The sequence below is a fragment of the Nelumbo nucifera genome, chromosome 4 (assembly GCF_055504915.1).
Source record: "Nelumbo nucifera cultivar China Antique chromosome 4, China Antique-T2T, whole genome shotgun sequence".
In the NCBI taxonomy this organism is placed as follows: Eukaryota; Viridiplantae; Streptophyta; class Magnoliopsida; order Proteales; family Nelumbonaceae; genus Nelumbo; species Nelumbo nucifera.
Genome location: NC_142652.1, coordinates 76223396 through 76235754, shown reverse-complemented (window position 1 = coordinate 76235754; position 12359 = coordinate 76223396). Strand labels below are relative to the sequence as shown.

The 12359-nt window shown below is 35.8% G+C and overlaps 1 protein-coding gene across 3 annotated transcripts; it reads left to right on the top strand.

Annotated features, from left to right (window-relative positions):
* Positions 1-3591: 3591 nt before the first annotated feature.
* LOC104605029 (Zinc knuckle (CCHC-type) family protein) lies at positions 3592-11764 on the top strand. 3 transcript variants are annotated; one of them, XM_088904164.1, is made up of 6 exons: positions 3592-3868; positions 5289-5628; positions 7265-7712; positions 8087-8385; positions 10742-11102; positions 11480-11764. In XM_088904164.1, the coding sequence occupies exons 2-5, from the start codon at positions 5326-5328 to the stop codon at positions 11081-11083; spliced, it is 1392 nt and encodes a 463-aa protein (XP_088760290.1). In that variant the 5' UTR covers positions 3592-3868; positions 5289-5325; the 3' UTR covers positions 11084-11102; positions 11480-11764. The 3 variants fall into 3 exon arrangements, with proteins under 3 accessions (XP_088760290.1, XP_088760289.1, XP_010267927.1); XM_088904163.1 differs by having other exon boundaries at positions 5280-5628; XM_010269625.3 differs by having other exon boundaries at positions 5264-5628.
* Positions 11765-12359: the final 595 nt, after the last annotated feature.

Sequence of the window (12359 nt, the reverse complement as noted above, 5' to 3'; positions counted from 1 at the left end):
AAGGGAGTTGAACTCTCTTTGATTTCTGCTCGATGACGTGAGCAACCTCTAATTAATGGACGGATTTGGTGAAGACGAGGGTCGTTGGCGTGTTTCACGTACTTCTTGAAGTGTTGATGTAGATTCCTTGATTTTGGTGTTTTAGCTTAAATATTCACATGTCTATAGCATGATAATAAACAGAGTAGGAATACTTAACACTGGCATTTCGGTGCAGCAATGATCGGAGGAGTAGGGGTGAGTGGTACAAGAATAGTAGTAACAACGAGCTCACATGCAACTGTAAAAGGAAAAGAGTTTGTATTAGGGTAAAACATAAAGCATGGGATCAATGTTAAAGAGTTAAAATGATGTAGCGTGGATGGGTCCACAAGAAAAACCCGTGGACAAGAAAATGGGTTATGGTGTGGACTGGTTCACGAGATAGCGTGGATCAATCTACACCACACCACAACCGAACGCACTATACAGGAATGGTGTGGATTGAAACGCAAAATGTCGTGGCCCATCCACACCACCTAAGTTTATACCTGATTGTCGTTAATCATCCATTGGTTCAAATACCATGTGCATCAGACGGGCCATTCTACTAGTCTTGTCTAAACTTTTTTTTTTTTTTTTATTTCACCACTACCTTATTCCGTAAAAACTGGATGTTGTATCTCCGCCCTCCTCACCAAGAACTCAACACTATGCCTTAGCGGTTCACTATAACAAATCAACAATTCGACACCATCATCTACTAGTTTGACAGTGTGCCAATATACCTTTATAAATACTTGTCTTTTAAGTTTACAATGGATTCCCTTCTTGAGTATACAGCAAAGATTACAACTCAAACTATCTTAAATAGTGGCACACAAGTAATGAAGCTTATCTCCATTGTTCCTTAATCTATTGGTTTCTAGTTTCAATGCACTTTCACACTTTTTCTTTGTTATGATTTCCAATTAAGCTCTTCTTTCATATTGTTACTAATCTCAAGATTAACTTTTTATATTGAAGAGAAAATATAATTATTTGAATCACTTGGCTTTTATCCACTTTTTTGGGTTAATTCTTTTTCTAAGACAATAGGCTAAAATAACTTTGAATATCCCTATAATCTTTCATATTTTATGTTTAACTTTTGAATTTCACTTTTTGCATTTTGGATAAAGGCATTAAGCATTCAACATGTTTATTGTACCATCGTTACAAGGCACATTAAATAATCAACATGCTTGTTATACTATTCTTAGAAGAAGCATTAAATGTTTATCATGTCTTTTTGGACAACCTTATAAGAAGGCATCAAATGTATTGTACAAACTTCATAATGTCAAAACATCCAAGGGGTGTCTAATGTACTCATGGGATGTCTCTTGTGTTCCACTTCCTCAGAATGAGATGTCCCTACATGTTTATCATACTCTTTTTAGTTTTTTTTTTTTTTTCAGGTTCTAGTTTTAAACATATTTTTATATCTATTATTTAAAAATGGGTTCTCGTAAACAGATGCATCAAGGACCATCATATCGATTATTTGAACCATGACGCAAGTGTTAAAATTCCAAATCTTGTATAAAATATAGATGGAATTTAAAACTATATTATTTTCTATTTTCAATTAAATTGGACTGTATTGGATTTTTAGGGCTGTAACAAATATTCAACTGCCTTGTGTGATTTTGAATTCATTCAAATTCGAATTCAATCACATTAAGAGAGATCCAAATTTGATCTATTTATAATTGGGCCGAATATATATCCACCCTATTAAAATCAATAATCCAATTTGAATTAATTAAAATTTATATTGTTTTTTATTTAATGCAAATTTGAATTAATGTTTTTCATAAAATATAATATCAAAGTCACTTTTTAATTCATTTTATTAAAACTATATTATCTTCTGGTATCATAAAATTTTCCTACAATTGGATATTGAATGGTATAAACAAATTAAACTAGTCTGGATCTACTAACCACAACACATTGCTAGCCACGTTCACCGGTCATACATTGGGAACGTTTCGTATACTTTATATTACATATATATACGATGTGTGGCTAGATGAACACAACCAAATGTTTTTTTTTTTTTTTTGGTACTTAACACAACACACACCAACTTCAACGTAGATGATAATAGTAGGATTCGAATCCACGTCTCTACTGAGCCTACCTAACTAATATGCCAACCGAGCCATCACTTAGGGGGTGTTCTTTAGTATGGATGAGAAATTGGTGGGTGTAGATTAGTCCACACCACACCCTGTGGCAGGTACACCACACCACACCACACCTTGTGGCAGGTACACCATACCACAATCCACAATTGTTTTAAATTGTTGATAGATTGTATGGATTGGACCAATCCACACCCACGGTGGCGTTCCGTAGGTGTGGTGTGGATTGGTCCACACCATACTTTTTGATTCCATGTATATCATGTACATTTTATGGGAGATTTGCATAGTCGATCATAAATGTCTAATTTTTGCATTTTACATGATAAATAAATTAAAAAAAAGCATCAATATGTAGACAACAATTGCATTTTTTTTAAATAATTAAAAAATATTATTTTAAATAAAAAATAAATTTTATTTTATTGATAAAAATATTAAAAAAATAATATTTAAATAATAAAAAATAGTTGGGAAGGAGAACCATCGGACTTGTTCTTGAATTAACCTTAAAAATTATTATTTTATTGATAAATTATTAAATTTTAAAATTTATTAAAAGATTAAATAAAATGAGAGTAATTGGACCAATATAACGCATGTGCGTTACACTAAAATCTTCCCACAAATTGTCCACATAATAATGTGCACCATCCACAAGAAAATACTGTAGACGATAAATTGGGGCATGTCCCATTCCTGTCCATGCTATTTTGTAGACAAGGACTGTCCACACAGCAAAATACCATATTTTATCGTAGACAATACCAAAACAGTCACGTCCACGCTATTTACACACTATGCCACCTAAATTGGTAGTAACCAACAATGTGTTGTCTAGGAGATCCAAACTCAAATTAAAGCAAGGGATATTGATGGATACCCATGATTGATCATCTTTTCTATGATACCGGTTGATAGGTCATACAATTTTCCGGTATCATGTCTTCTTGAGTTTGGATTCTGCGCTTTTCCTATTTAGCCAAGTCCATAATTTTTGGGAAAATTTGGAAGAAGTACAAATGCAAATATGTATATGTATAGTGCAAATACATACAAAATACAAGGCTTTGCACTCTTCCAAGCTCAGCATTTGAGCGAGGCCGGTCTAGAAATGATCACCCTAGAGAAGCTTTTTCCCCTTCAAAAAAAATATATATATATCTTTTTCAAATTTTTATTATTGATTAATTATTTCAGGGAAACCGGTTCAATCAGTTCCTTAAATACGTGCCAGTAACTCAACAGCACCAACTGGCCCAGCAGATCGCGACTCCTTCCAATGATTCAAGGGTTGCAGACCATTCACTCCTTGGATTACGTAGCCCAGAGATTCGGTGACACTCGCATGACCAATTGATGTATAGGATAACCCTAGTCCCTAAATTTTCAATTTTTCATTCAAAAAAGGGACGGGAGAAATAGATACGGGACAAAAAAGGCCAAACCACACGCTAACTCGCAACAGGAGAGGAGAGCAGCGACGCCCTACTTGGCTTCAAAATTAGGGCTTTACCAAATACTAAACTTGGGCTGGGGCTAGCTTTTCAGAAAAGATACTCCTGGATAGCCAGACGGACGACTAAGAACTCTCTGCGTGATTTGGGTAAAGCACACCATATCGGAAGACAGGGATTAAAGAGAAATGAGGATAAATTAGCGGTATTCGTTAAGACCAATCATCGTAGAACGAGAAGGTTAGTTCAGTTCCTTTCATTTATGCATTGTTTTTTCTCCTTATGTTTCTTCTTTTTTCATCCATCAAGAATCATATCTTTTTAGGGTTTCGTAATCTCTGCACGCTAAATGGCCGTTTTCATGTTCTGTGCTTTTGTATGAATTGGGTTTTGGTTGTTTTACTGTTCTGTTAATGCACCGAAGGTTGATTTTTTGGATGGATTTTCTCACTATAACAGGATGCATGTCTGGTGCCCTTTTGATTAATTTTTCGCTGTGAAGATCTTGCTGCAACAAATCGTGTTAACTTGTTTATTCTTTCTCTGCTACTGGTTTTGTGCTTGTTTGCTTTCTCTGCACAGAAGCTCCTCTTTCTATATGGCTGGCGTTCTGAATTAGGGAATTAACATTTGGTAATTTGAGTTCTGACTGCGATGGAATTCTTCCTTTTTGTACATTATCCTTTTCCAGAAGGTTCACCGGTTTTGGTTATTTACATGCGGGGAGCTGAAATAGGGGTCTTTACTGCTATATTTCAACCAGCTCGCATGTGTTTTGCTTTCAAGTCCATAAATAGGGACTTGGTTATGTAATTACCTTCTAGAATTTCAAATCTGTTTTAATTGGCTTTTATTTTAGGTTGTGAAAAGTTATGTTAGCCTTGTTTTAGTGCTGCATAGACACGGACACGAGAATCAGAATCCAATGCGTGTCCGGGAGTCTGTCTTGGCAAGATATGGACTCGCGGACATGTCTATTGGCAAGTTTAAACTATTAAAATACTCCACATTTTGTTGAATTTTAACGTTATAGTCCTTGAAAAAAGTTCTTAAAACTTTCGTTGATAATCAATATGTACATTATTTCATTTCCATCAAATAAACAATTGGAGAAAGAAGATGTCATGTAGAAGATAATAATAACTCCTTCACTTGTCAATACACACACAAAAAAAAAAAAGAAAATTTCACATAGAAGTGACCCAAGAATCCATCAAGTGTCGGTGTTCATGCATGTCTGACAGACACCTTATCCATTTTGGAGAGTCCATGCAACACTATTAGAGCCTTTACTTTCTGGTTTGTTGCATGATAATTCCATTTGCATCTTTCTCTTCCATCTCTAATTTAAGGGTGGATGGTGTTTATTGGGGGGCGCAAATACATTTCTGGGGTGGACTGAACTCTAAAAAGGCCTTCAAATTTTAACAATTTCTCAACCCGAGCCCAACCAAGTCATACCCCTACTCTTAGTGTACTCTATATTTTTTAGCATCTTGCAATTTCCTTGTTAATGGAAAATTTACTGAATTACATTCTACTTACTAATAATTAACTGGTACCCAACATGCATGAACTCTAGCTGATTTTTTTTTTTTTTTTGATAATTAACTCTAGCTGAATTTTCTATTATAGACTTCTATACTTGAAGGTGATGCAGGTGTGAATCTCTCTACTCATAGTAGGATTTTTTCAAAATGGCAAGGACTCCCTCATCTGATATAGATGATGACTTCAATGAAATTTATAAAGAGTATACTGGTCCACCTGTGTCAAATGCCACTAGTGTGCAAGATAAAACAAAAGGAAACAAACGGCCTCAAGTAAGTTCTGATGAGGAAGAGGAGCCACGTGACCCAAATGCTGTCCCAACTGATTTTACTAGCCGAGAAGCTAAGGTATGGGAGGCTAAATCTAAGGCCACTGAGAGGAACTGGAAAAAGAGAAAAGAAGAAGAAATGATATGCAAAATATGTGGAGAATCAGGTCATTTTACACAGGTATGGTGTTTTCATTTTGCTAATTTAATCATAGTTATTATCTCATAGGATGTTTATTTGTTTTTTTTTTCCTTCTATATTTTCTTTTCTTATATATTAGCTCCTTTTGTATTTGTTTTTGGGTAGGTAAATGTATATTTTGTTATTCCAAGGAGGTAAGGACAATGAAAAGGAATGATGTTTTTTTTTTCAATTTTCTTTTAGTTCAAGATTTTCCAATTTACATTTTTTTAACCAAATTGATGGCAAACTCTTGTCCTTATCCTTTTCTAGGGCTGGATAATGTTTCCTATGATATTAGCTAGGAAGGAAGGTTCTTTTCAGAAATTTACTAGCAATGTATTATGAATGGTAAAAGCATCATATGCATAATACTTATGAGTACATGAAAGGATGTCAAGTGACATACAATATTATGGACAAACAACAAGAAAGTCGAGTTTTTAATGTTAGCATGCTTGGCCTTTCATTATTATAATCTCTTAATTGTGACAAGAATGATACTGCTAAAAAATGTGATAATTCTTTCAGTTTCTTAACTTTCTAGTTCCTTGTGCTGTAAACTCTACTTTTTCGTGTAGAGAGTTTTTCAATTTTGTAATTCATAAAATTTCTTGAAGTGATTAGTTCCAAGTGGACTATTTTGGGGAAAGGATCTCAAGGACTTGTGCCTTTGAAGGACTTAGTTATTAGTAAACTTTCATAGTTGAGAAATCCAACACATCAAGTAAAATTTTAATTTGGAATTTTTACTTGCTTGAAATAGCCTATTAGCTATTATCTCGGGTAAGTTTCTATACTATTTCTCTTATGTGGGATCTGACCATTCAAAGGAGTATCATACTTGGAAAATATGGTATCTGTTAAATACCGGAATGGGTTGTTCTATGTAAAATACATGACTGCTCAAAAGGATTATTTTATTGAAAGATAAAAGTGCACAACTGAGTTAAATAAAAGGGGTGGAAATTATATGAAGTATTCAGGGAAGCAATGGAAGACCACCAATTTGATTGCATGCTTCAATCAGAAAATTGAATTGGGGCCTTAGACATGTAGATTAACTACTCCGGTCCTGCATCTGAATCTGATACTAAGAAAATCTCAACTGCTTAACTCCAATTCTGGATGTGCAAGATATATGTTACTAACGTTTGCAATAACAGATTCACAATCTTCATTGAATATTTTTTTCCATTTTGGTAAAAGAAAGACGAGACCCAAATATTAGTGTGCCAATTTTGTTTTGGTTTCTTTGGAAAGATTCTCATTTACCTTTTATATGTTCTAAGATTATTATCATCAAGCCTTATCCAAACCATATGGGAAAATTCTTTTCCAACTTTTTCACTAACCATACTAGTGCCATTTAGTGGTAATCAAGTGATAACCTTGTTGACTTGTTGCTTATTATCTTGGCAGTGGGGGAAATGCTATAGCTTGGCCACCACTTGCCTAGGGCATAATCTAACTGAGGTCTAGGCTAGGTGAAGGAATGACCATAGCTATGCAATATCTTCACCTAGGTTACCGTTTGTGACCATTAACGTCTTGATTTCCACTATTTTTATTTTATTTTAGTTTTTTTAAATGGTTTATTTATCTTGCTCTTCAACATAGGCAACATATTTTGCAGGGGTGTCCATCCACTCTTGGAGCAAATAGAAAATCTCAAGATTTCTTTGAAAGAGTACCTGCAAGAGAAAAACATGTAAAGGCACTATTCACAGAGAAAGTGATCCAGAAGATTGAAAAGGACATTGGTTGCAAAATTAAAATGGAGGAGAAGTTTATTATTGTCAGTGGAAAAGATAGGTTATGCTTGGCAAAAGGTGTGGATGCTGTGCACAAAGTGATTAAGGAAGAGGGTAACAAAAATGGTTCTTCTAGTTCCCATAGGACCAGATCTAGGTCACCTGAAAAAAGCCCTGTTGGCTTGCGTGTGGGACGTTCTGAATTGCATAGGTCTCTTTCTAGTCCACGAAATGGATCAGGGTTCCAAAGAAAATTTGGAAGGCAAGAAAAGGTTGTGGAGGACCGTCTACGGGAGGATCTGAAACAGGTGTCAAGGGGTTCTCCACAAGGTAGGGACAGGATACTATTTGTTTACAGCATCCATGTAAAGCTGGTAAACCCATTTTTGCAGATATTAGGTCTACTGAATTTATTTTGTTTTTTGTCTTATTGAGTACCTGATATTGTTGTTTGTTGCTTGTCATTGTGTTTGCAGCAAGAGGTAAGTTCGTAATTCAAGCATTGTATGTTCGAATGTGAAGTAATTTGGGGTGGGTCTGAACTGGTTGGATTGTCGTTAAATGAAATGATTTTACTGAAAGAATACCTGGCCTTGTTTACGTTGGATGGATTTGAATATAAGATAGAATATATACTTACGCTACCACGTTAGACATCTGGAATGAAGTGGAATTTCACTTAACATGTTCTTCATTTCGTGAAGCTTATGGTAGTGATGGAGCTAGAGGTCGACCAAGCCGTTCGAAATCTCCCGCAAGGCCTGCTTTTGCTAGCAGTGTGTATAATTCATACAATGATCGTAATCAGAGTATTGGGGCTCAGAAAGGTGATGGATGGGATGCTGAGGGACATGGGCCTGACATGCATTCTGGCCTTAAGTTTGACCACCCTGGTTACCCACAAACATTGGAGGAATTAGAATTGGAATATAAAAGGGAGGCAATGGAACTTGGAAGAATTCGGGACAAGGAAGAAGATGAAGAGAATTACAAGCATCGTGAGGTATGTTTATTTATTTTAGCATGTTCTAATTTAGTTCAAGTGTTAAGCGTCTGACTGCAAAGGAGTTATAGTTTTCTTATTGCCATCCAGTCTACCCCTCCTAAACTTACCAAAAAAGTCCAGTCTAGCCCTCCTTAGACTTCAGATAGCTGGGACCAAACATCGGATCGGTCTTTTATGTGCAAGTTTGTATATTAATAATAACTTATTTTGCTATTTTCTTGCCCATGACTTTAACAACTGCCATTACAAATAGTTACTTCTTGGTCATCTTACTCGTTAAGCATTGGGTGTTTTGGACTTCGATTGAGGTTTTGGACTTCGATTTTTTTGGTCTGAAATTCCATATGTAGAATTAGATAGTGAAAGATTATAGAAGTTTATGAAACATTGTAAGCTTCTCTGGGTCTGTGGATGTATCATGAAATTGTCAGAAATCTATGATAGAATCATACAAAAAGAGTAGGCATCAACATACACCTACTTGAGTAAATGATTTGAAACTAATGTGCCAGTTTTATAGTCTATTTTTTTTTATTAATTTCCAAGTTGAAGGATCTTTCTCCCCCTCCCCCTCAAGTGGCTGAGCATCTCATCAGCCTGACATGGACCATCAAGTTAGGCATTTGGAGGTGTTGATTGGTAATCTAGTACCCTGTTTGAACCTTATTCTGGACAGTCTTGTCATGCCTCGATGCCTAAACTAGGTAGGTTAGTTTATGTGATTATTCTATGTTCTATCAATAGCAGAATTTTGTTAATGAGAACAGCATGACTCAACTCAATAAGGTATTAATGCCAACTTTGTGGGGTTGACCACATGAATGCTGTCTCTCTATTGCATTGCTAAGATCTTGTATGTCCTGTGTTTTGGGAAATTTAAAAGGGCTGATCTGGTTGTTGAGGGGTAGACTGCATATTGACTTTCCCTCGTATCAATTGTATTCCTATGTGTTTGCTCTCAGAATTGAACATATATTCTGAACTGGTCAACTCTAGATTTTACCATCACACCAAGAGATAGCCCTTCAAGTCTGTATGTTTAATAGGAGAATAAATAAAAGAATAATGTTGGATTTAAAAGTGAAAAACTAAAATTCAAAAGAAAGAAATCTTCCTTTGCCCCAAGTATAAAGTAGCTAACAACTCATCATGACAATCAATTCCTACTTCCTGAAACTTTTTTCACATTCTAGAATTACCTACTATAGAGATTGTAACTTAAAAAATTATTAAAAATTACCCATGAATAGAAATTATCCAGTTTATGCATTTGTAAGAAAATTATAATTCTACCCTTAGATTCCAAAATTGGAGAAAGCAAATTTCTCTTTCAGCTTTAAGAATCTAGTGTTATTTTAGGCATCACCCCAAGGTTTTTAAAGTACTTTTTCCTTCTCCAGAATCATCTGCACATGTTGAGATTCCTCTGGAGCTATAACAGGCTCAACACCATTTCAACTATTGACACGTTAACTGTGATTTCAAAATGTCAATTGATTTATATCTGTTGCTCTTTTTTCTTGCTCCATTCTTGTATGGGTATGCTACGTGTATAAAAACTGATTGCATCTTGGAAACAATAGCTTGCATTTCATTCTGTACCTGTGGGACATTAATCAAGAGTAGGTCTTTGTTGATGGCTAACAAATACCTTTAGGTTTGTCTTTCAATATCATAAGAATGATATAAGGGAACTAAATAAAATATTGAGCAGGAGAATTCAAGAAATTGAAAATAGCCTCTAATTCTAAACAAAGTGTGCAAGTTAAAGCGTTAGATTTTGTTCTTAATCTAAGCATTTCTAGCTTGATACAAAGGTCCTGTTTGCTTTTTGGATTCTGAAGGGGCAGGGGGGAGTCGGTCAATGGGATTGTGGTTCCTATTGACTGCTTTTCCCATTTTTTGATTTCACGTTCATTTTGGACCCATGGAAAAATCACTGTCCCTAGATTTCACTTACTTGCGCAAGTGATGCCCATCTCCCAGGTGGGTAACTTTTACATCTGGAGAAAAGTTGACAAGATGTGTAGAGACAACTTTGCCCATTCTAACAATGATTTTTTATGGATAAAAGAGCCATTGTATAATTTACCTGAGAATCAAAAGAACACAGGTAAATTCACTTACCCAGGTAAGTGTTTCTCAGGTAAATAGCTTTATGAAAAAAGAACAAGGCCAAAACCTAGGTGTGCGTTTTTCAGGAAAAACTTTCCCTTTTACTCGTAGTGTTTATTTGTATTAAACTTTTTCTTTGCTAATGAAGTTTTGCACAATTTTTCTGCATTCATGAAGTTGTGTGATTGTTGGTATAATATTTCTTCTCCTGAAAGAACTTTATTTTTTCTATTTACAGGCCATCAGAGAATTAAGGGAAAACTACATGAAGAAACTAGTTATCCAAAGGGGCATGCATGCCAAGCAGTGGGAGGAGTTTCTTGAATTTGATGTCCAAAGGCGTCAACGGGCTCGACAGCATATGTCTGCATCAGGGTTTGGTAGTTATAATCACCCTGGTTATTCTGACTATGATCGGCCATCAGGCAATCTGTCCTATACAGGGGCCAATATACCTATCGATTCAAGGGGTAGGTATCCATATCCTCTTGAAAATTATCCGACTAGGCCTCATGATACTTACGGGGAGTTCCAGCGTCAGAGACATGAAGATTTTGGGAAAGCATACAACCGATACTAGATAAAATTGTTAGAGTTCGGTGAGTTATCTAACCCCATTTTGTATCCAACTTTTAAATCTAGATGTGTTCTAGTAAAATCTATGGTCACAAAGCACCAGTTGTCCCGCAATGTTTCTATCCCACATTTGGTCGAAGTTCACATGATGTGGACGGGTCTTGGATAGATGGGAAGAAGAAAGTGATGAGACTGCCTTGCATAAAGGCATTCCTAGATCCCAACGAGCAGTATTAGTTTGCTGAAGTATGCAGTCTAAGTAGTTTGGTTGGTTTCTAGAGGGATGTTCATTTTGTTTAAGGGTGGGGTGGATTTAAAGATGAGGGGAAACATATTTGGGTATCAAAGGATTCTTTCTTTTTCAGCTTTCAGCTTAAAATTTTGTTCCAAAAATTTTCAGGGCCCAAATGTCGATTGGCTATGGTTGTGCAGGGAGCCTGAACTCTGGGTAAGTGCATAAATTATCGATTCTGATAAAAAATCAATGTTTGGCTCATGGACTTGGGAGCACTACGATATTTACTACGTTCTTTTTACATTTCAGACTGGTTATGGTTCTGCATTATTGCAGATCTTTGTTGGTAAACAGAAGCTTACATATGTTTTGGTTTAAAGACTAAGAGCAATGCTACATGGTTATGGATTTTTACTCTTAAAAAAAAGCCAAGGATTGCTTGCAGATAAATTTCTTAGATTATGACTTTGTTGCTTCAACATTTCGTACATATTCTTGTAAAACCGAACAGGTTAGATTGGCTGACGTCTTTACCGGTGAGGGTACAACTAGCAGAGCACGGAGCACTACCATGCAAACTTGTGTGTTTGGTATAGCTTATAAACATTTGTACTAGATTTGTCTTCGAAACCAAGTATTTGATAATCCGGACAACTAGGTGCTATTAGGCGCCAGTGAATAAACGTTTAACCATTGAGGGAATCCTTAAAATGCAGGGCCTGTTTGGTGTCTTTTTGTGTGGTCTTTTAGTTGTTTACAAGTTGAGAAGACTGAAAATTGGTCTACTTTTGTTTGGTACCTGGAAGATTTAGCTACCAAAAGATGGGACACCGAAATGACACGAGAAGCCCATTTTTGGCTGATTTTGGGAAGCTCCAAATGAAGCTTTTTGCGTTTTTCTTGTTTTAATCTCATGCAGAAAGATCTAAAACAACGTGCAGAAAGACGTACATCTACCAAACGGTCTTTGGGCTGCCCAAATCTTATGTCAAAAGTTCAATGTCTTTTGACTGTCTTCTCAAAAAGACTTTCTAAACGGGCCCAA

What these genes read in the sequence shown, in the direction of transcription:
- LOC104605029 (XM_088904164.1), top strand. Translation starts at nt 5,326, where the DNA reads ATGGCAAGGACTCCCTCATCTGATATAGATGATGACTTCAATGAAATT. An exon ending in AATCAGGTCATTTTACACAG is followed by an intron (nt 5,629 to 7,264) that starts GTATGGTGTTTT and finishes CATATTTTGCAG; the next exon opens with GGGTGTCCATCCACTCTTGG. An exon ending in GTCAAGGGGTTCTCCACAAG is followed by an intron (nt 7,713 to 8,086) that starts GTAGGGACAGGA and finishes CATTTCGTGAAG; the next exon opens with CTTATGGTAGTGATGGAGCT.